This window comes from Lineus longissimus, chromosome 16 (genome assembly GCF_910592395.1).
Source record: "Lineus longissimus chromosome 16, tnLinLong1.2, whole genome shotgun sequence".
Lineage (NCBI taxonomy): Eukaryota > Metazoa > Nemertea > Pilidiophora > Heteronemertea > Lineidae > Lineus > Lineus longissimus.
In genome coordinates, this window is record NC_088323.1 from 6,462,319 (window position 1) to 6,487,500 (window position 25,182).

General features: G+C 41.9%; 1 protein-coding gene across 1 annotated transcript; it reads right to left on the reverse strand.

The window, feature by feature from the left end:
* Positions 1-19: 19 nt before the first annotated feature.
* On the reverse strand, positions 20-23,900 carry LOC135500353 (uncharacterized). Its single transcript, XM_064791779.1, has 17 exons — positions 23,749-23,900; positions 20,337-20,512; positions 19,585-19,658; positions 11,047-11,113; positions 10,712-10,858; positions 9,938-10,084; positions 9,591-9,656; positions 9,280-9,354; positions 8,758-8,924; positions 8,047-8,265; positions 7,387-7,663; positions 6,801-7,225; positions 6,492-6,663; positions 6,015-6,219; positions 5,636-5,735; positions 5,210-5,362; positions 20-4,924 (listed from the first exon to the last, which is right to left on the reverse strand). Exons 1-17 carry the CDS (start codon positions 23,822-23,824, stop codon positions 2,674-2,676), a joined length of 4,797 nt encoding a protein of 1,598 aa, XP_064647849.1. The 5' UTR covers positions 23,825-23,900; the 3' UTR covers positions 20-2,673.
* Positions 23,901-25,182: the final 1,282 nt, after the last annotated feature.

Here is a 25,182-nt window from a genome sequence, read left to right on the forward strand (position 1 = left end):
TGGAAACATGAACAATTCATTTATATTACATTAGTTTATTATCTCACTATGTCTTTCCGACTCAGACCTGTTAGTTACTGTACAGACATATAAACAGGTGGTGCTCAGCGCTGCAAAGCTTAACAGCCACTTGTTATTAAAGGAACACTGCAGTGTATACAATTCAAAAATGTTTTAAGCTACACAGTCCTTATTATGCAAATTAGCATCTCCTCGATTCTTGAGGGCCTATGCCGTTGTCAATTTGAAATTTTGTAACTGAATTTGGAAAATTTCCAATTACGTAGATAAGTATTGAATAAAACTTTCAACATTTTCCAGACCCACGATTAACTACGAACAGCATCCCCCTTTAATGAAACTCAACATATCTCTCAAGTTATCTTATACAGTGCTCTAGAGTTCCAGCTGCGCCCTAAGCTCAGCAGCCCCTCTTTCTGATAATCCAAGTTCCGTCCCTGACAGAGTCACCCAGAGACTACCAATTGGGCCTCCTAGTCCCAGGATAAATGAAACGTTGCACTAGCGTCATGTTTTGCTGTTCATGGTCCAAGTGTTTGGCCTTTAAAGATGGCGGCGATGATGTCTTCGAAATGAAGGCAGCTGATCTTTTGTTTACAGCACTGAGTTAAGAGTATACAGTTAATTACAGTAAATACTTTGAAAATGAACACACAGTTTATGCACATGTAAATCCCTGTACAAAAAGGTATTGAAAATCAGGTAGCAAAGTTTGCGAACACGACAATTTTGGCAAATGAATAAATTCTTTAACTTATATTTTCCCTGGGAGGGTCACTCCTGATTTCTCCTGTCCCCTGCATCCCGGACGGTATTACTATTACATCCAAAAAGGTTAAGTAAAGACTTGACAGAATATTTACCAGTATCACGAGTGAAAATGCCCTAGATTGTTTTGGGTGGGCCCGAGTGTGAACGGAAGAGGATAGGGACTGATGATGTTCAACTTGAGCGGCCAATATGCAGGTGGATGGTGCGTCTTGGCCCTCCTCTTTTCCAGGAATATGTTTATTAGTCTAGATGAAATGAGGGGAAGTAATGAATAGCAATTCACAGAAGTGCCATTAAACATCAGCTGTTTAGCAAAAATGAATGCAACTACACAGCGAAAAACACTTATTTGAGTCCAATGCTAGAAAGTGTCCACATCACTGTCAATAGCCCATTACAAGAAGCATAGCTCCCTGCAGTGACAACACATCTAAACTACTACGCAATGAGTATTAGGATTAAATAAATACTATAAAAGCATCAAGCCATAAATATATGAACTGTTTCAAAGACTTGAAGTCTGCAGATTTTGGCAAGTAGCAATGCGTGTCTTGCAAACACTTCTCCTCAAGCGAACGACGCAACAATGCTGCAATAATGACGAAAGTTTGATCAATGATAATTCGCCTGATCCTGTTTTGACCGACGGCACAGCTTTGCCACAAGATTAATAGTGCTTGTCGTAAGTGCCTTGTACCCTTGAGGAGGAGGTGTACAAGACATCTATTGATCGTTGCATAAGTTACAAACTAGATATGTCGCCTTCACCCATCAGAAGTACACAATATGTTATACTAATATTCTAATCTATTGTCACTGTTAATCGACACATTATGCCACATATAAAACATCCTTAAACTAAAACATTAAGTACGGCAGTTTTCACCAAAAATGTGATCGTTGCATAAAAGTAAAACCATCAGTTTAAAGTCGTGTACACAAAATATGGCACATATAAAAAGCTGAGAACCATTTTGATAAATTGAGTTCAGTTTGGTAAACGTTTCAAAGATGATGACATTCGTTATTTAGGTATCCTTTAAAACCCTTATACATAGGTTACCCTTGGCAAGTCTATCTTCAAAGAAATCATCCTAAGTATAAAATTTAGAATATGAATTGATATTGATTGTTACCTTTTGATATGGTTTACTGGATATAGGTGTCCTTGATATAGGTAACCTTACAGGTGTCTTTATTTGCCGATACCTTTATATATGTGGGTCACATGTGACCTTGATATAGGCATAACCTTATAGGTAACTTTCAAGTGACCTTGATATAGGCATAACCTTATAGGTAACTTTTAAGTGACCTTGATATAGGTAACCTTGAGTGACTTTGATAAAGGTAATCTCAGTAAAGGCAGAATAGATAGCACTGCTTGCTATCTGTTTCTAGTAAAGGTGACCTTGATTAGGTGACCTTGATTATGTGACCTTGATTAGGTGACCTTGATACAGGTGACCTTGATAACCTCGGTAACAGGAGATCTTTGCAATGCAACCTCGATACAAATACTTTCAATTGAAGTAGATGACCTAAAACAATGGTCCAGATTCTCAAAATTCTCGCCAACAGAACTAAAATTTCATATTCTTCCGTTTGGAAGACACATATTGCATTACACAGAAACATACCAATTGTTTCTACGTTGGATTCACATCTAGATTAATCTAGCCTAGAGTCATTTATTTACAAAGCAAACAGCCCTTCTCAATCTTCAACAAAAGTCAACTCCTTTTTGCCTCAGGGCTTCACTCACAAACAGTAATGGTACAGTGTTGTAGCTGTATTCAGCTTCAGAAGTAAATCGCCATGTCCTTTTGGGCCACTGTGATTTCGCCAATAAATTGAATACAAAATGGGGTTTACAATATATTACACATCAAGTACCAAATCTTTGTCAATCTTTTCTCTACTACTCATCTTCTCTTCACCGCTGGTTGCTTTTTTCTTCTTTTTCTTCCCACGTTTTGGAGATTCGGGTTTCTTCCGCACGTCTCTCCCTCCACTCGCGACAACATCCGGGTCAACGTTTTTATCCCGAGAATTCCACGGTTTGACCTTTGACCCTGTGTTCAAATTTGATCGAATTCCCATTGGGAACTGAGTTTTTGATCGTGCGGGTTGTTCGTTTGGCGAAGTGTCTGGACTGTATGGATTGATATTGCATTCTGGGGAATGCGGTATCCGGGCGTGCGATGGTGACAAATCGTTGTTCATATTTTCTTCCGACGAGAGTTCGTCTTCATCTAATTGGACACGAAAATGATCAGCTGATAACAAATGCGGTGGGAAAATTGGGGAAAAGGTTTTGTAAAATTCAGGCGAATTTGATGAATTGCTGTGAAAGTTGTTTGTCAATGGAAGATTGCTCGGTTTCGATGGCCGATCGTCAGGTTCCTGCGAAGCACATGCACTGTTCGCCGGTATGTTTTGTTTCGGCAAAATAACGGGCCTGTATAGACTCGTACTCGCGGGCCTGCTGCGTGGTTTTCGAGGCAACCCAAGATTTCCATCTTGCGGGGAAGCACAAGACCTCGGTCGGCCGGTTTGTTGAGGCGGATACATTATACTTTCTCCCGATGAAGGGTCTTTTTCAGATCGGGGTAAAAAAGAATAAAACTGCTGTGGAGCAGATCGTACACCATCAGGTGGCCCACCTGGTGGTGCATTTTGAACTAACTTTCGTTCCATTTCTGGTCCAGTTTCACCAGGTATATTTTTGGTAGGCACTTTCTCAAAATGTCCACTGAGCACTGCTGCAACTGGTCCACGTCTCGCTGGGATATTGCTGCGGTTTGGTGCCTGCCAAATCCTCGGGATGTTATCTTTCTCCTCTTTTGGGCTGTCAGGCTTAACGACACTCGAACAGTTACTGCTCTCGCTACTAGAGTGCGCTGGTGAAGATGGTGGCAATGGGACATAATCAGGCCGCGGTAAGAATGATGATAACTTTCCAATGTTTTGATTCAGGCCAGTCTGTCCAGGGATTATAGGCTTTTGCGGTGAAAACTGCACAGGCGGGAGTCGAGGTGGTGGCGTAAAAATGGGTTTATACGGACTTTCGTTCGGACTTGCCAACGGACTACAACCACTTTTCAGAAAACTTTCTCGCGGACTTGACACGGGCGAGAAGTGTGTACACGTAAACAGATTATCCTCCGGGCTAAACTGAGCGTGATGTTGCGTTTGCAACCCGATGTGCAACGGAGAGAAGTTCAGTAAAGGCCCACAAGGTGGCGCTGGAGCAGTTAAGACAATTGGCTCTGGTGAAACTGGAGACGGTATTTTTTGTGCCCCGTTCAAACTGTTTGTACTCCGCGCAGATTCACTACTTCCCGATTCCGACCCCGCTTCTTCCAATGGATACAAAGGATTGTCCGTTATATGAACGGGATGAGAGTATAAAGGACTAGTCTGCACGTTCGCATCAGTTTTTACATCCTCGGGGCGTAGCAGATTCTTTTGGCACAAATTAGGATTGTCGCAGTCCTGTTTATCCTCCGTAGCAGGAGGCGATTGTCTCACAACTTGTTCTTCGATATTTTTAATCAAATCGCCAATATTTCGTATATGAACGACTTTCCCTTCGGAGTCCACATGCTCTTTACTACCTGGCGACCCAGTACCCATCGGCGATTCAAGAATTCGCGAATCCAAAGTCCCCGACCTCTCCCCACCGTCGGACTTCAACAAGCTTTCCCGTTCTGTATCCATACTCTCATAATCTGAACAAACACCAGAACCGCATTCCGACCCTGACACAACTTTGTCAACCTCCTTCAGAATGCCCGCCAATTCCACCTTGGACCCCTCCTTTGATTCCGTCTCTGATCCCGACATCTGGGACCCAGACAACTGCCCCGGATCCCCAGGAAGTTTCAACCCCTTTTTTAATCGGCGACCCTTCTGTCGCGGGCCCTTCTTCAAAATACCCTTCTCCGGCATTTTGTCGAGGCTAACTGGAGGAGGGGATGGCTGATGAGGCGGGTCATGAATGATTTCCTCGGTGCAGCTGTTGCGATTTTCTGCTGTTTCAGCTAATTCGTGATCATCCTCCTCATCACCGTAGTGACCTTGTAAAACTCGCCGTTTTAATTCGTGGAGTTCTTTTATTTTCTCTTCCCTAAAAAGAAAATCCAATTCATTTTATATCTTAAGGCAAGAAATTAGGATTTTAAAAACAAATAGGCCTACGAGAATCTGCTCGACTCCAGCTCATGTGCCTCAGACCTGCTCCCTCATAGAGAACAGAGAGATATAAGGACCAAAGGACATCACCCTGACCACAAAGCTCTGGGGCTCTGTGGTGAACTTTCTAGGACAGCTGACTTGTTACCAAAAACGGGCCGACTGTCTGGCGAGTTTCTCAGAAACTCTGAATGCAGTAGAAGAAGTGTCACATACATACCTGTACGAAGGCATCTCCCCAAATTTGATGATTCGGTTGGCGTTGGGACCCTCCTCGCTTGACAGGCTAGCAGGGCGATTCCCTGCAAGTGCCTCTTTCTTCTTCTTCTTCCCCCAGGGGGTGTAACTAGTCATGGATGTAGGGCTACGGCGTCTGAAATTGTTGGAAAATATAATGGTTATTATGAAACTTTATATTGGGTTCTTTGCCAGCTGCTTCTTGAGTTACGAGGCATACCGATATAAGGAATATTGACACGAAAAATGTTTCTACAAAATTTGTTTCACAGACGACTTGGACACTGTGGCAAAGAGAACTGGTAGACATTGCGTGCAACCCATGTGTGTAAAACGATTAAATGACGCTCAGCTCAAAACAGTATCTTAATAGATTTTCTGTCGGAATTTTAAAGGACTATATATTCACCTGTAGCATAACATAAAGAATGCGAGGACGACAAGAAGACCACCGGCGACACCTGCCAAGATTATCATCAACATCTTCGTACTGATGCTCTCCCCGTTAACTGAAAATAGAAACGGGGAAAATGTAAGAGTAAGCATAGTTAAAATCTGTTAGACACCATCAACACCCTGGCCCTTCAGAATCAGCAGTCACCTCTCTGAGGGATGCCCAACTCCCAATCCAAATTTGACACAATCATGTCGCCAACATTCTGACACTACGAAAGCCACGCTGTGCTTACAGAGGTCATGACATAATAGACAACCTCGACGTATGGCCAACAGTGATAGTGTGCCGTCACAAGAGGTCAAAGGCAGCCACCATGGACCTCCCCACTTACCATTATTGGGTACGACACCCTTACGATCTTTCAAAATCCCGGCAACAAATATGGCCGACGCGTTATAATCTGTCACGTTATAATCGACCATGGTTGGCATGACGGCTGTTGTTGTCGTTGTTAGTGTTGGTTGGAACATCGGGACGCTGCAGTCTTCTTTCAGCCAGAACGGGTTACAAACGCATTTCAACTCGTTTGTGCAGACCTGCGAGGAGAGAACGCAAGTTATTTATAGAGAACTTAGTCATCAAGAGAGTCATCAGTTATAAGACAAACACAAGAAACCGTTTTTTTCATTTAAGTGTAAATACTGATTTAGGTTAATGGTCGGGTTACACTTAATGCGATTTGTCACGAATTTACAGAACTTTAAAAATGTATGCGATTTTTGCACTGTTTAGGTGCAGTGCGGTGTGAAATAACGAAGTACAGGTGAATGCATTGTGGCAAACAGGCTCCTGTAATTCATACACTTACCCCATGGCCTGAACAGACGACTGAAGGATTATTAGTAGGACACGCTCCATTCATGATGGCCTTCACGTCCCGGCACTTGTGATTCAAACAGACCCGCCCTGCACCGCACTTGGTTCCATCCTTGACCACGCCGTCTTGGGGGAATTCTGGGATGCTGTAACTATTCAGGATACTGGAAGAAAGTAAAGGAATCAGTAAAGGAGTGTATTTGGCGATGGAGGTGAAAAGTGGGGAGAAAATATTCTAGATTCTGTCAACCTGAAAAAAATGAAGTCTTCACATGCGGTTTAAAAGAAATGGGCGACTTACTTGCAAACAAACTGCTGACCCTTCACGCTGACAAAAGTCTTGGTGTACGTCTCCATGTCTCCGACCAGGGGGGCAGGGGTTCCACCGATGCAGTGCAGGAGCCCGCACAACACGTCCTCATTCTCACAGTGGTTGTACAAATGTGTCGTCACGTTCGGTCCGCAGTGTCCGTTCATCGTTCCGAGAGGGTTAAAACGTTGGTAGCACCTTGTCTGGGCGACGAGTGCATCTCTTCCCCATATCATTTGACACTGGCGTTGATGCGTCGGACATTCCCCACGATAGCAGTGCCCCTCCCTGGCGGAGCATTGCGTCCCGTCTTGGATATAGGCATTGGGAGGACACAGGCCACTGTTACCACCACAGTATTCGGCCACGTCACACTCGTTTGCTTGGACACGACACACATGAGTATGAGGCAAAATCTGAAGAGGAGAAGTGGACACATTCTACTTTAAACTGGCAAATTTTTACAGATTTCACCTTGATTCACAAGGAAAAAATTTGTTTGCAGTTCGTCAGAATTTAAACCAAAGATCAAAATCACCTTTTGCGGGGTGCTTAGATAAGATGCATCAGTACTTACAGAGCAGTTTTTACAGCACGGCCCGTGGTTACAAAACGCCCACGGCTGTAGGAGACAAGTGCTCGGCTCGCAACACGGATCCTTCAACAAGCACTCCTGGGCCGATTTACAGTCGCACTGCTCGCCCCGCTCGACGATGCCGTTGCCGCATTTCGTCGGGTAGGTGACCTCGTATCGGTACGGTATGATGCAGTTGCCGAGACCGAGGGATAACGCGTCGGTGAAGAAGTCACGGCTACAGGAGGAGAAGTTCTTGAGGTGTTCTCTGCCTTTGAGTCTGGAAGAAAAATTAAGTAGATTTTAAGTAACCACCATGGGTGTAGGGGGCCTCCAAAAGTCCCAAAAATGCGTTTATGACTGTGATTTTGGCTGAATATTTTCAAAACAGTGTAATTTTGCCCCACCAAGAGCCTGACTACAAAGTACAAGGGAAGTTCTGGTTCACGTTCTGCTACTTTGTAACTTTGTATAACGGATTGAGGGGCTGGTTCTTTGAAGCCACCAATATGCATCCAATTTCGGTCTGGACCCTTGAGTGCATTGCATAACAGTATCCACGTAAATCTGCATTAGATTTCTAACAGGTCTCTATTAAAAACCTAGGCACCCAAGATGGCGGATGACTGATGAATGTCTGAAAATCTTTCCAACTTTACTCACAGCAGACTTTCCTTCATCATACACCCGAACAAGTCGCTACATTCACATTTCTCCGAGTCGTGTTTCATGCCAAGGTTATGACCTATCATATGTGTCAAGGTCGCCGCTATCTCCATTGGCTGATACAGGCTCGGCACGCGGGTGATACCGATGGCACGTTCTGAGCAGATGGATTCTGGAATGGCAAGGCCGATGTCGTCTGTAGAAAATGCATAGGAGCTGAAAAGAAAGGGGAAATGTTGAAATGATGAATGTTGAAGTTTTCTTTAGAGTGAGTTTGTTGGCCAAGTTACCAATTTTTTTTCTTTGTTGGGTCTTTTGCCAGCCCTGACCAGAAGACACCAGGTACAAGGAGCCTCATTTTTACATCTCATTGAAGGACAAAGCAATTAAGGGTTGAGTATCTTGCTCAAGGATACAAGTATGTAGTGATCCTTTCAAGAGTTGAACCCACGACCGCCTGATAACGACCCCCGTGCTCAAACCACTACTCCACTGACCTGAGTAAACGAGTACTATCATGAGGCACTTGGTAAAGAGTTCCTTTAGGTACAAGGAGCCTTATTTTTACATCTCATTGAAGGACAAAGCAATTAAGGGTTGAGTATCTTGCTCAAGGATACAAATATACAAGTATACAGTGATCCTTTCAAGAGTTGAACCCACAACCTCCTGATAACGACCCCGTGCTCAAACCACTACTCCACTGACCTGAGTAAATGAGTACTATCATGAGGCACTTGGTAAAGAGTTCCTTTCTTATAAAGGACGAAGTTCTGTAGAGTCTTGCGGATGTTGGGGTCCATCTTCATCTGGTCCTCTGTGTTCCAAATCTCAATGTACACGATCGAAAGATTTAGATTGAGGACTTTGAAATACTACAAATAGAATGAAGAGTTTTGAGAAAAGAAGGGATAGGCATGTCTATCAATCGCATACTTGGGCCTTCTCTATTAAGGACATCCTCTCTATTAAGGACACTTCATTTGGTCTCTCATTGGTGATTTACAATGAATTTAGACCTCTGTAATTAGGACAACTCTCAATAAAGGAGAGCACTGGTCAGTTCCAAGGGTGTCCTTAATAGAGAGGTTCTACTGTATATGGTCTGGCTATGGACCAAGTCACAGACACTATCAGTTGTTCTTCTTGTGCCACTACAGGTGGGCACCGATAAGTTATTGGCCGTGACTCTGTTTCAACTGACTCACTTCTGCACCAGAACAGACTTACCATATCAGCGATGTTGGCTACCATGATGACTTTCTGGACGATTTCTCGTTCACTCGTGTTATTGTTCATGTGGAACTGAAAGAAGGATGGCGGTAACAATATTTTGAATATAAAGTTATTACATAATTGATACAAGTACCAGTTTATGGAACAGACAGTTAAGCACAGACGATATGACGCTATTTGTAATGCATGCCACTGTTCCCTTTTAACCACATGTCAACTATCAATGCCAAGTCGATTACTTTAGTAGTCACCAGAAGTTCTCAAGGCAATTTATCTAATCGTAGATTTTCGAATGTTATACTTACCAACTTATAGTCAACTATCAAAGCCAGGTCAATAACTTTAGTGGCTGCCTCAACATCTTTCTTGATCTGGAGCAATAAGAGGAGAGGCATCAGTTCAGTAAAGAACATTTCAAACACCTTGATTGCAATGATGCATTGCTTTACATGTAAAAGTACACTGCAACTTGTTTTGGCAGCGGTGGTCTTGATATGTGAGCCAGATATAGACGTCCGGATCGTTAGGCAACCATAGCTGTTTGAGTAGGTGCAAAACATCATCTTATAATAAAGTAGTCAAAAAGCAGATAAAATCACATTTCAGTATTTAGTTCAAGGTGTTCTTAGAATGGCGAAAGATTAAAATATACCTTTTCAGGATTAGCGTTTCTCATCTTGACCCTACGGACATATTCCTCCTCGTGAAGATCTTGGTAATGCAGCCAGCGCCCGTCGTGGACCCCACAGTCTCCCTTCCGCTCGTTAACAGCGCGGTATAACACATGCGGATGGTTCATCTGCAAGAAAAAGAAGCCAAAATCATACCACTCTAAATCTTGAAATTTTACACAACACTCAAAAGTGGCACATCTAAATTGTCAAAGAATTTGCCACTGCAACCAGAAAACCTCTACTTTCCATTTATTCTGAAACAACATTGGCACTTTTTCCCTCCAACTCAATTACGACACTGTCACAAACACCTGTCAGATCTGGCCCGAGCTCCGCAACACAGGCAAGATGTCATAAACAGGATGAAAGCTTCTGAATAATTAAAACGAGATATGAATCACCAATCAACTTGTGGCAAGAATCAGAAAATTTGAATGGAATGGGATTTTCATTACAATCTTTTTGTCAAAATTGTCTAATACCGAGTACACTGTAAATCTTTACTCTTTTCAACACACTGACTTGTAGTTACTGAATATCAAAGCAATACATGCATTCTGCTTCAGACGAATTTCGAACCCACACACTAAAGTTTCAAGATTGTAGTTTCTTCCCGACTGATGTTGTGCTCATCCTCTCCCACAACATCACATGCCTCCACCTCCTCCATTCATTCTTTAGAGCAATGTCTGCGTTCTCCAATGGTTGGGCACCACTTGGGGTAATATTGACTCTACCGACTAAGTACTCACCCCCATGTCCCCTCCCTTGAGCGGCTGGATGATATAGGTAGCGTTCTGGAGCTGGATGACACCGCTCAGCCCCTTACACGTGCTCACTGCGACGTTAGCCTCGGGGAGATGTTTGATAGTTCCATGGTAGTAGCAGTGGTCCACAGTCTGAAACAAGAAAGCATACTGTAAATAACTCTATTTTCGTGATCCTGATAGTTGTTGCAACTTTCCAATAAGGGGGTCAAAACACAAACATTAATTGCACAAAAATTACTGATCTTATCATACAGTTACTGTCACTTGGCACTTTCACTCAAAGTTAGGGTTGCCGAAATAAAGGGAAAGTTCTTTACCTCGGAGATAATCTGAGTCTTGTCTTGAAGGAAGTACTTTTTCCGCATGCTGGTCGAGAGTAGCGGCCTGCAATGAAAAAGGCAGTAAAATATGAGGAACTTTTGACACACGACTGACATATAATACATGAATAGTAGAACGTCTCTAATAAGGACACCCTTGGATCTGACAAATGCTGTCCTTATTATATAAAGGGAGGTGTACTGATTATAGAGATCAAATTGTAAAGAAATGACCCATTTGGGACCAAAACCACTGTCCCTAATAGAGAGCGTGTCCTGCTAAGAGAGGTGTCCATTGAGCGAGGTTCCACAGTTTGTATAGAGGGAAAATTTAGAAGTGCCAACGATTAATACAAACCAACCCAGAGAAAAATTTCTTGTTGAACCATATTTTAAGCTCGAGGTTCATTTGGTACACTAAGTAAGACCAAAACTTCGAAGTATAAATTAAACCTACAGATGAGTTATACCGCTCTCACCACTTCAAAGTTCAGTATATCTCTGTTTCCTGGTGCAGCAGGTTCAAATGAACCATTTCTCTTGATTTCAGAAGCCGATGCCATGTTTTTGCACCCACCAAGCCGTTTGTTGCTTCATCAACAAAAGAATTCGCCAAGGCGCTCCAATTATCTCCTTCTGTTGAAGGCCAGAACCATGATACCAACAAATTCTACATGATCTCATCTTTCAGCCAACAAGCAAATAATTTCGCCCCATCCCTTCGGTTCCCGCTGAACTCCGTATTTTGTTTACCTGGGTCGGCCAATACAAACATGAAAGAAACCAGGTACATTCACGCCGCATACCTAGCGCTGAGATTTACAGCCGCAGAATCCAACTAGAATTTATGTACGCTTGATGTGCCATTCCTAGAATGATGTAGAGCAGTTCTATAACACATTGTGCATTTGATGAATATCGTGAAAATGATTGCAGTATGCTGGAGATTCTCTTTGATGAAATATTACCTGAATCTCCCCATTAGTTTTGCAAGGTATAAACCGTGAATCTTAACGATACTAAAAGTTGGTGCAATTTTATTTGCTCATTATTAATCAGTGAACGACAAAATATTGGGTTTGCGGCTGAAAATTAATGGTTGATGCATTAGAGTTGATTGAAATTTTCATACTCATTTATTTGTGTTGACAGAGCATTTCCAAATATTGCAAAAATAAAACGCCTGCAGACTACGGTATGCAATTTTTCTATGATGTAACTGTTAGCGTTAACTCGGTGAACATATCTGTTACGTGACTCGATATTCAAATATCATTTGATCCACAAACCTTGAATCCAACAAAAAGGCCAGCTGGTGCAGGAAATCCTTCATGAGACAGGGTTGTAAATGTAACATTGAATGTAGCATTTCAAAGTCAAATACCCGCAATCCGTACATGGTGAGTCAGTGGGCACACAACGTGAATGCCCTAAATGAGCTCGCGGAATGGGTTGACTTTCTATTCTAGGATTTGGTAACAGTTGTGAATAGCGCTTGAATGATGAGCACTCAATTTGTAGATTGAAAAGATTGAAAAGTTCTCGAGTTTGATTTAGCTCTCATTGAATATTGACCTCATCTGATGAGGAAGGATGAAAAGTTCGTGAACATACACAACCTGACCTTAGCCTGATGCGATGACATACTCTCCTCACCCCTAACACTTTTCACATCCATGCCACTGTTACATGTGTAAGGCTGTATTCGACTCCCTCCTCTCGTCCAGAACAGGCCAACAACTGCGGAACATGTTCTGAAGTAACACAAAATCTATGTCCTTCATGTTTGTGTTGGTACCGCATGCCAGGGAATTTAAAAATTGCTTCTTACTTCTTCACAAATGTTTCATTTTCTGACAAACTCCTCTTTCATTTTGATTTTTTTTTTTTTACATATTCAGCCATGTCTCGTGTTCCCTAAAGAATTCATACATACAGCCTGATGCTCTCATGACTACATATTATACTACTCAAGATGGCCGCCTTAACGACAATCTGGTTACCACGGCGATAAGAAGCATGCATCAGATCTGGTCTTGTTTGTGTTGTCCTCATCTCGCAGCACTTCGGCTCATCTTCAGTTGACGGAAAGTTCCGCAAATACGATAAGTTCATAAATATAGATAAGACGATTTGGTTCGAGCATCTTCTTCTGAGGTCATTCCAATTCGTACAGAAAATAGTGAAACCTTTATCGAGAATTACAGAAAAAATATTATCATTGTTGCTTCTCACATTTCTACGTGCCACTATGGTTAGGCGCCAATTGGGTTAGTGGGGTCTTTTACTCGCCCTAGGAAAGTCACCAGACACAAGGAACCTCGGTTTTACGTCTCATTTGAAGGGCTGTGAAGAGCCAGGAATTACAGTTCGGTTCATCCAGAAATGCAAACCTGGGTTCTCCCCGGGATCAAACCATGGCCCCATTGTGCGATAGCCAGGACTGCCAACAACAAGGCTTTGAGACCTCTCTGATCAACAACCAAAACAAAGGGTTGACATACATGATTACGAGGGCGATTCCCCAACACTTCTTGTCCATACTCTCCATCTTAACAGGAATTATACTCCTAAGAGAAAAATCGAGAAAGCTAACAACCACAATTTGAACAGATGTTCCGCTCCCAGGATGAAGTCAGTACCGAGGAATGGCCAGTCAGTGCTTGGGAACCGCCCGTTATTTCTAAGAGCTATCAAATGGCATTGAAAATTTGATGAAGTAGGGTTTATAGCTGTTGCTGTATTAAGCGAAGTTAGTACATTAACATCCATTTCTAAAGACAAATGGCAGTGAAAATTTGACAAATGGCAGTGAAAATTTGATGAAGTAGGGTTTATAGCTGTTGCTGTATTAAGCGCAGTTAGTACATTAGCATCCATTTCTAAATACAAATGGCAGTGAAAATTTGACAAATGGCAGTGAAAATTTGACAAATGGCAATGAAAATATGATGATGGCTTTTATAGTAAACTTTTAAGGAAAATCTCTTGGCCAGAATTGAATTCTTTTAATCTGATTTATGTAAGTGGCCACCATATTCCAACTATCTAGTGAGGCAGAATTTTGAGCAAAACCTGTTGGTCAGATTCCCTCGACTTTTTCTCATCTGATTTCTGGAAGAGGTTCATAAACATAAAGAAATCAATCTGTTGAATGAGCCAGAGTAGCCACTGCTTCTGAATTGTTTATCAGTCACTGAGTTGCCATGGAAACCTGTAATTGCTGCTGAGAAATCTGCAGCAGGATCAGTTGAAAAGTCAGTCAGAAATTACAACAGGTTCAATAGTGGTCTTGGGGAGTAAGATAGTGGTCTTGGGAAGTCAAACCTAAATGTAAAAGCAGAATATCATGGATTTGAAGGGCAGCCTGACACAGACGTGCAGTGACAAATCGCTTGTGACCTCGGGCTAATCACTAAACTTCAACACGTTTTTGAGTCCATATAATAATAACAAAGATATCTTGGACATGTGTCCATGTATGTCAAGGAAGTTACAACTCCATTCAAGGTAGAAATTTGAGTAGCTTCCTCCCTCAGCAGAGCGAGCAGCAGTAGCACACAAGAAAATGCTCAAAGGCACCAACTCAGATAACGAAGAAGGGGTACAGAGTTCAAAAGGTCAAATTATTGTCTTTGTCAACTGGGGACGTTTAATTTGATCCCAAAATCTCGATAAGACCCAGTTGCCTTGGTAACACAAATCAAACAGTCAATCAATCCTGTCAAGATACTGATCTAAGATGTTACTGTGTGACTGTTCCTTGGATTACATAATCTAGTTGATACCGGTTGTCGACTTTGTCACAAACTGCAATTTGTTGCCAGCAGTGCAAGCCCAGTCGCACTGCGACAGCAAGATGTATGAGTGAGTCAATACATCATTATCTGCCGCAGGGCTCAAAATCTCGCTTTCAGTTTGACCCCTGCACTGACCATGTTGGCGAGTCACACAGATAGCCACATCTATCAGTATCACATCAACTCAACCTCATGACTGCATTCCCCCTGAACCTTTGAAGTCACCGCCAAACCACTGGAATTGCTGCCACAACATGACATGAACCTCACCCAAGCTGACTATCAAACTGAAATCAGAAAATGGATCACTTAGCAGGCTATCAGTGCAACTGGTCCTGCTCATCAAAATTCATGCTCACCCTGCTCATCAGGCGAAGAGCAACTCATAGCTAGTGGTGAATCACCGATTGCCGGGCTAATAGGTTGGACGTCCTGCACATTATTGCTAACATCATTTGCTACGTTATCATGGAGAAACTGAAATTGGTCGGTTGAGCATTCTGCATTCATGAGTTGAGTTTTTCAGACTTGTAACAACATGCAACAGTACCGTTAACTGAGGTGAAGTTGGCCATTGGGAAATGGTTCCCATTCTAGGAAATAAATGAAAGGAAAATCTGAAGAGAATGGTTTCGTAAACATTTAGGGGTGCGAAAATATAGGGGGTTACAGTATCTGAGTGTTTGACAAGCAGACAAGCATCTGAGCCACTCTTTCAAGCAGTATCCAACTGAAGAGATACTCCGTCTGCTCTCAACAATGCTCAACAATTTAATTTCCTGGTGAACAATTTTCACCTCTCGTACTCGATCAATCATCGCAGAAGTTACTCCCCTCCACTTACGGAGAGATCCAATATCGTAATCGCTGCCTGCCGAACTTAAGTAAACTAGCACGAGCGGTTAATTGCGGAAATGGTAACAGCATGTGATTTCAGGGCCGTTCTGCAAATAAATGGGTTGAATCAGTATCAGAGTCAGAGCCTTGAAAAAAGGAGAACAGCTTCAATACTAGTTATAGTAGTAAATCATATGATGTTGCCAAATCTACAAGTTGGCAAATGTGCTCATTTTTCTTTGGCTGTTTTCACTTACGTCTCGGTTTGCTGCAGATATTTGATATTTATTACATGAGAGTCGAAAATTCCTAATATTAAAACAGCGCCCAACAGACTGCAGCACGAACTTGTATTCAATGAAGCTGCATCAGTACACATCATGACAAAAAACAACCACATACCCTTCAGACCTCCAACATCAACATTGACTTGCGGACAACGCAGTTGCACCAATATCGATTCAAATCCAGAAACTTTCCTCAGGACAGATAACTTGTCTCCTCGACATCACATGATATCATATCCAATTCTGTTAAGACATCTGCTTCAGGCCAGGCAGATTGTTTCTGAGTTAAAGTGGGAGTGAGACAATGACTGGGGCTGTATGTGCGACTAAAGGATCTCTCGTTTGGGGGTAAAACATGTAAGGGTTTGATATCAACTTGCAGGCAGGTTGCGATCATCGTCGCATGTGATTTAAATCGCAGGTTGCAGCTATTATGACCATTCGTTTGCGGGGCACCAGACTTGGCATCTCATGTTGTATCATAGGATTTGCCGGGTGGCTATTCTTGTAAACATATTAGTCTCGCCTTAATGCACCCTCGTTTTCTTTACACAGCACTGACTGAAGTACGTCCTCGAAATACGAGATGGAAAAAATCAATTTGAAACCAGTCTGCTAAAATGGCGATTAGAATAATTTGTAAGGGTTACTCATATCCAGTCTCTGCGTGCAGATTTCGTTTGGGATTTCCTCTAGCGAAACCTTGACATTTTCGAAGTCAAGGCTGTGTGAAGAGACTGCACTCTATGCTTCCCGATAAAAGTAGAGATTTTTTCATCTGAGAAGCAGTTTTAAGATGTTAGCTCAGTATATATTTCTTGAAAATCTGACACTGAATCTTATTGATGGTAAGTGGGACTTTCCTTTGATGGCTTTAACTTCTTCTTCAGCGTTTGTTCTGCACTTGGAAGTGTTATTCTCCAGAGAGTATTCCTCCTCCAAAACAGGATGAGCATCTTCACGTGCCACTACGGTTAGGCACCAATCAGGGTTTATTGACCTAGTGACCTTGGGTTTATTGACCTAGTGACCTTGGGTTTATTGACCTAGTGACCTTGGTTTTATGACTGCAAAGAGCCCTAAATTTGTATTTCTGACTTTGGTGAGGTCTTTTGCTGGCCCTAGTATCAGACACATAAGGACTGTAGTAAAGAGTCCGGAATTTTAGCACCTTGAAAGCCACCACGGCGGTTCATTCAGATATACAGTCCTAATGGTGTGTTCACACTGGATGTGAATTGAAACCGAATTCCGTAGAGCGCTCTCCGGAATACGAATTGGTTAATCCAGTTTCAGAACGGTCGCGTCACACTGGCCCGAATACGCATTCAAATCGGTTTAAAACGCGCCACACTCAATGCATACTAACGACGCGCCATCTATTATTATTATTATTATTATTATTTATTAACCTCCCTTAAGGGAGAATAAAATTTACAAGTACAAAACATATAAGTATAATATCACAGTACCACACAGTCATTATTAACAAGTTAAAATCGCGTAAGGTGCTTGACCATTTCCATCTCCTGGCCATGCCTATTGCCAAAGTTCGGGTCAAAGAGGAGTGTCCTCAGCGAGTCAACACCACCGTCGCTAAATGCGGAGAATCCCGGCCTCGCCCTCGAAAACGAGGCCAAAACCGGGGAAAACCCCGCCGCGACAATGTTGCTGACCAGCGTACCTTTGACCAACGAACCGGCGGCAACATACCTTGCCAGGAAATGGCAATGCAAGTCACGTGCAAGGGAGTTGATTTTTCCCTATTCTATGGCATAACGAAAAACGATTTGAGTTAATGAGATCATTTAAATACATCAGTTAACTAGTTCGGAGCACTAGTTCCCGCGGTCAAAGGTCACTTTCCATGCGCCGGGCGCATGCGCAGTGCGATCGAAAACCTTAATTCGTATCAAGCGCGTCACACTTGAAATCTCAATACGGTTTCGTTGATTCGGATTAGCTGATTCGCATTCAATTCAGTTTAAGAACCGTGTTGGTTAAAGCGGATTGAGATCGGTATGAACCGAATTGAGTGTGACGCCCCAATACGTATCAACGTTTTAATTCGAATTCAATTCGTGTTAAAACCCCAGTGTGACCACGGCATCAGTTCCCTCCAGGATCGAAACCTCAGCCCATCGCTTGGAAGCCAGCAGTGTTTGACTAGGCCATTAGGCTGTGCTCATGGATTGATGAACTTTGATTATCGGACTGGTAAATCAATAGTGTTGTCAACGGTCACCATCAATGCTGCATGATCCTTGTCAACAAACACTTCGATCTTCCCTGCCACCTTGTAAGTTGTATTATATTATAGTACCAAGCATTAAGCATCACCACATACCAAGAAGTTTTGCAAATTGACTTGGCTTTTTAACTTATGATGAGGATACAGTGCATATACATGATGTGCATGGTGAGTAATATTTAAAGTGAGTTTTGCCAGGTCGATATAATGCTTCTCCATTACTGGTGCCTAGGTCAGTATCACATCAATTATTGCATCGAATCATCACTGTGGAATTCCCTGACATGAACTTCAGAATAGAACCCTGTCCACATGCACAGCAGGTCAAATCTAGATATGCGCCAGACTGTAAGTAAATTGACCAAGAATACGGAGAATCCTATCTCTAATTGTATTTTCATTCCAAACACAATTTTCTAAATCAAAATCGTAAGCTTTTAATTTCATGTTCAGCATGTGTGCGCGATGATAGATTATGATGAAATATTAGATACGCTACATGACGCATCGAATAATGGTCTCGTTTTTTGTGGCACGTTTTATTCAGGTGCACGACTGCTCAGATGGGATTCTAATATTGGCAATTTGTGCACGTACGATCTCACATAAAGAGAAAGATTGCGACTTCGAATTCATTTCAGGTTTTATTGCAATAGATCATTAGATTTGCAGTAATTTGTCAATATTTTTAAAACAAGTATCTTTGACCAGATTATCAATGTTATTACAGTCACCATACATGCCATACCTCCACCTCCACATCATGCTTTGCCAAATTTTACGATGTATCAAGTTTATATGGGTTATCCATAACAACCGAAAAGGGTTGAGAACTTCCAAGCTATTTCTAGCCACAGAGAAATTTAGACAGCATTCAGGTTTGATCACATTTTATCGGGTCTTATTCTCAATGTGCAAACGGCAATATACACATATTCTTCATTATATACATGTCATGTAAAGCAGAATCATTGATACAATTCCATTCCGCGATTTCCCTCTCCCCTCCCCTGGCGTATTCGATATGCCAAGTATTCTATTCAATGGGTGCTTCAACAACATATTGAATGACAGTGCTGCACATCCCGATATGATTCATCTAAAGAGACTGCCTTCCACTTGTGATATCTCTCGCAATACAAGGTGAAGAAGTTGAAAAGACTTATTCTAAAAAATAAATCATCGTCTTCTCTAGCTGATTCTTTGCCTAAGGAAATGGTACATGTATTGGAGTGAGAGTTGCAAGATGAATCCACTACATGTACCAATTCAATGTGAATATCATGAAGGAAAATACTGCACAGCTCAGAGGCTGGAAAGATGCTGAAGATGTCAAAATATTTGAAAGGACAGTACTTACACATTGAGATGGAGTTTGAGTTTGTGTGTTTCACCAAAGAGATCGATTTGGAAGACCGTCTGTTCCATGTGCACCTGAAAGACATACAAAAATGTTTACATTTGTACTACTGTTCAAAGGGTACAAGAGTCAGCCTGGGCCACCAATTTGGAAAATGCATCAATGAGAGTGGGAGTTCTTCTTCTTCTTCTTCAGCGTTCGCTCTGCACTTGGAGGGGTCATTCTCTTAGGAGTAATCCTCCTCCAAGGCGGGATGAGCGTATCCTGTGTGCCACTACGGTTAGGCACCAATTGGGTTTATTGGCCTAGTGGTCCGACTTTGGCGAGAGAGATAGAGTCCACGCAAGCTACTCATGTTTCTCACTTGGTGGGGTCTTAGCTTGCCCTGGCATAGACACCAGGTACAAGGAACCTTGGTTTTGAGTCTCATTCGAAGGACTGTGAAGAGCCAGGAATTTTAGTTCCTTTAAAGCCAAAGTCAGCCTGGGCCACCAATTTGGAAAATGCATCAATGAGAGTGGGAGTATACAAGGTGTGCTAACTGCATGAGCAGTGCTTATTACACTGTACCCAATCGACACAAACATACTGCCTGGGGAATAGATTTCTTGGAACAACAGAAATGATTCCATGCCTCCTTCAGCAATCAGAATATGGGATGGCATAGCATTTTCTAACAGAAAGATCAGGAAGATATAGGAGATATAGTGAAAGAATCATAAAATGCTTCACCAAACCTGAATGATACTTACCAAATGGCGTCCCCGTCGCTCCAGAGTCGATATTCCGATTTTCTGATTCCGCCGTATTTGTACCGGGTAAATGACCTCGTATGGCTGAGGGAGCGATTCCAAAAGGGCCTTGTTTTCATGATAGTTTTGGACGAGGTCGATGACCGCGGGGTCGCCCCCTGAGGATTCTTCAGTGTCTGGAATGATAAAGAAGATGACATTTAGATAGGCGATGTGGAGGCGCTGGACTACATGTTAGTTCTGACAGTCACAAACACTATATTAGACTAGCAATTACCACTTTTAGCCGCATGTATTTTTGTTGCACATAGCAATGATTAGAAGGGAGTTGAAAGATCAGCGTTTGTCACCTCTGAGGTCCTGGGTTTTGTTCCCGGTCGGAATGAGATAAATTCATTTAAAATGGCTAGCCTAATGAATTTATCAAAAAATCCAATGCCAACCCAGAGCCAAAAACACATCAGCAGTGACAACACCAAGTATAAACATTCATACTAAGGTGTATCACCTACAATGTATCATTTGAAATTGCCATTCTCAAGCACATGCAATTTTTCAACTTCCCCGCCCATTAAGTGTTTGAATTGACCTAGCACTCATCAACATGGTACATGATTTTCATCAATTCTCACCACCACATGCACGTATAAAATGTCCCAGCATCCACAAGGACCGGACACGTATGTCATTTGTGTCACCTCCTCCTTGACATTAAGATGCACATCATGATTCTTATTTGTGCATGTAATTTGAAGTAGATGCCATTGCAATATCGACATGATGTCAATTTCATTACTTTCTTATGTTTTCTCCATCTGAATAACATGAGTCAATGCACAAACAGCAAAAGGTTTTTGAAATTGACAATAATCATAACTGTTAACTGCCACATTTTTTTCATCATGGTGTGATATTTTTATGGGGGAGGCTGGCCTCAGTCTTCGCCATGGTTGCCATCAATCAGGGTGAAGGAAAACTGCGTTACCCACCAGTAAATGCCCGTTTAAGTCTACCATTGTCAGATGGGTACAGCCCTGGAGGGATGGCTATAAATCTGGACCCTACACACATCAATACTTTGGTTTAACCTACATATAAGGTATCGTGAGATTCAACATGACTAACATATTCATGGCTTCATTCTTCTTTAGCATTCAAAATTTGTGGGATGCAAGCTCAGACAGGGTCAGTCAATTTTCAGCAACAAAGTCATATCCCTGACTGCACTAGAGTTTCGTGGCTAGATTGTGTCCTTTGGCCAGTATTCATCCCTGTTCTACAATTTCTAAAACATGGGCTAAGAGTGGCCCCCATGCAGCAGCATATTCACATTGAGGAGATTCTTGTAAGCCTTAACTCCTTAGAATCAGGACAACATGTGGCAGATTTTGGAACAGGATGGGCTTGAGGTATGGCATTTGCCTATCATAGCCATGCAAAAGGAACCCTAAAATCAGCCTCAATACTCTGGCCACAATAACCTAACCAAAGTATCAAAGAAGCTAAAGAAGTAAAAGCTCATCGGACTGAAGCCAGCATCATCTGCTACATTGTATCTGACTGCTTAATGATTATCATATTATATACTCCCAGAAGATACATCGTTCAGACCCATTAGTGGCAATTCACGTATCAACGTTGCGTTGACTGTGGCTGCTTGCCCATCATCTCAGACCTCAACTGACTGACTCGGCCACATGTACATGAAACTGTTAGGTTGCACGCACTCCGACTCATGTACAGTCAAACCTCTGTATTAAAGGGGTATGCCATTTGTGACACAACAGATGGTTCAGGAAAATACAAAATGCAGTTAATACACAATATTGCACTGCAGTCATTTTGCAGGGCTCAAGCCAGACTTTTTTTTCTCGGGAGTCAAACTAAAGTCTTGACAAAATCTGAGTAAAGGTAACAGTTTCAAACATGAGGGTCCTGGGCCAAAATTCATACTTCGAAAGACACTTTTTGGGGGTTTATCACGAGTCCTGATTATGAATACGATTTTAAGGAGACTTGGTAGTCATTGTATTGTCATATCTGTCTGCACAGAAGCATTGATGAAATTTATCCAGCACGTATTTAGCAATTTGAAATTTTCAAATTCAATTACAAAGCTAAATTTTTTAACGCAGGGTGAAGGCCTTTAAGTACACACTTGGAACTGGCAAATTCTGTCCTTAAGAGAGAGGTGTCCTAATATCAAGCGGTCAAATTTAATGGAAAAGACCAATTTGGGATCAAAAGTGTCCCTTATTGAGAGGGTGTCCTGGTAGCACTGTCGTCTAAGTGAGGTTCTACTGTAACTGTTAGCTCGGATGAAATAACGATGTGTCAGGCTACAGCTTGTCTCGGTAGGCGCCAATTAAACCTATTTGTCATGTTCTTTGTTTTAATAGATAATATATGAGTTTTCCACTGTGTACCTGTCAAAACCGGTTCATAAAATAGTCCGTCAACTGGTATGTCCTCTCATCACTGCTATGCCACTACTCTGTATACTTCAGAATATCGGACTGGGCGCCAGTTACCAATAGTTTATTCACAATTTAAAATATTCATGAGTTTAATTTTGAAGGATTGGGGAAAAGATAATATTGATGATACAGAGTTAGGTCAAATAATGCCAGCAGTCAATTAGAGGCAGCATACATCTGGCCTATCACCCAATGCATCCTTATGAGCAGCGGGCTCAAAGGATAGCTTGACATAGATTTACCTGGTTCTCCTGGTTGAAAATGAAAATAGATGCTAGTGCTTACTTATGTAATCATTACTTAGAGCATTAGAGCTGAGAGGGTTTAAAATAGAATGTCTAATCAGGAAGACAGTACAAACAGCAGATCTGCAGGTATAGGCCACATGGATACTACCTCTAATTGATTGCTGATAATACATAGAAATTGGTTGGTATAACATGAATAAGGACCCTGCAGTACTGCAATCGTCATGACACCAATTTATACAAGTGAAGTAATGTGTTTTTGACAAGAGTCACAAGTGATACATTCCAGATGTTGCAAATGTTGTCACCATCATTTGGGATTCTGTTTAAGCGCTTTTCAGTCGTGAAATTCAGCCAATGAGGTGAAGTGTCTCGGGGGTTCGTTCGAGTGCACGGGCCTAGGAAGCATACATTAACCCCCGATTTCCTCAGGATGGGGCAGGACTGGCCGAGAGAATATCCTTTGATCGGCTTGGAGTATGGAACATGGAACAAATCATAAAGAGGGCATGAGTTTTATACAAATGATATATTATGAAACACAGGAAAAATCCAACCCTGAAGAGAGCTTGATGAGTCACAATCTCTGTACATCATACAGTAACAGTGTAAAATGTATACGGCTACTGTGTATCCTGTACATCATCATCATCATGCAGATCTGGCCCATTTCGACCCTCTTCTTACCATCTTCTAGGCATATTATTCCATATTTTTCCCTTGGTATATACAGGATGAATAATGTTATCCAAAATCCCCGCATCGCGGTATCCTGAATTTGGAAAAATCACGACATTATCACCGATTTTTCTAACAAAACGATCCAAATTTCTAGTACAGTATTTCCATTCAGACTATATTGAGTGGCGCCGCTTGGTGTTAGCCGGATGAACTGATCTCTGGTCTCCGTGTAGTTGTGAAATTAGTCCAAGGAAAGAAAAGTCCTTTCGACAATCTGACGAAAGACGGAATTTTTCCGACCTTTATTTCTCTCTAATAGTTTGATTCTATTCCTACATCCCCCTTCCACCCCTTGCTATATGCTTGGCATTGGACCATCCCGAGGCAGGAAGACAAAGGAACAATCACGTTTTTTCGTGTTGGCCCAGACTGCCATGCATGAAATAAAAGTTGGTTTTTCGCGATCGTCTCTGCTCGGTGTATTTATTTATAATCATAACATATTGCCATGTTATTGAGTAATCTATTGTTGTTTCACGTTAATTCCCAATGAAAAATCTGCCCCTTTCAATTCCCGCGAAATCTCAAAGGTCACCTGACCTGCTATCGCGATTTGGAAATGACAGTGACCAACGGTCACCAACTTACACCACGAAATATTGGGTAATATAAGACACAAGCATTAGTTAGCCGCAACCTCGGGGGGGGGGGGGTATTTACACCAATCTTGGTTCGCGAACCAATGCCGCACCATCGAAAATCCACCAAGCGCGTACACCACTGCTGCAGCTAGTTATAAAATCCGGCAACAGATGGCGCGCAAACAATGAATTGCATGCACGTATAGCTATGGACTGTTCTGCTCTTTTGTTGATTATTCTAAAGCCTTTGATCGCATTCCCACTACACAACTGCATTACAAACTGATAAATAGCGGACTAAACGGAAAACTTCTTAACATTGTAAAATTTATTTATGATAATGCCAAATCTTGCGTTGCAACAAATGCAACAGTGTCAAACTTTTTTAGGTGTGATATAGGTGTGCGCCAAAGAGACAACTTGTCACCATTATTATTTTCTCTATTCCTGAATGACATTGAAAACTTCTTTGCGTTGTCTGGTTGTAATAGCTTAAAACTATTTCCCGATTTTATTAACATGGGAGACAACTTTAATGAACTAAGAACGTTATTGAAACTATATTTGTTAATGTACGCTGATGACACAATCATACTTTCGGACACGGCAGACGGCTTACAAAAGAATTTAGATGCTCTTGGTGAATACTGTAAAAAATGGAAGTTAAAGGTAAACACTGATAAAACAAAAATTCTTATATTTACACGCAAAAAGAAAGGAGTGGAGAGGAATTTTACGCTAAACGGACAAATTTTGGAACAAGTAGATGAATACAACTACTTAGGTGTCATTTTCTCTA

Excerpts from the sequence above, each read along its gene's own strand:
- LOC135500353 (XM_064791779.1), bottom strand. The coding sequence starts at position 23,824 with ATGCGGGGATTTTGGATAACATTATTCATCCTGTATATACCAAGGGAA. Across the intron at positions 9,355-9,590 it reads TGATAGTTGACTATAAGTTG|TTCCACATGAACAATAACAC; the intron begins GTAAGTATAACA and ends TCCTTCTTTCAG. Across the intron at positions 8,266-8,757 it reads GATAGTACTCATTTACTCAG|CTCCTATGCATTTTCTACAG; the intron begins GTCAGTGGAGTA and ends CTTTCTTTTCAG.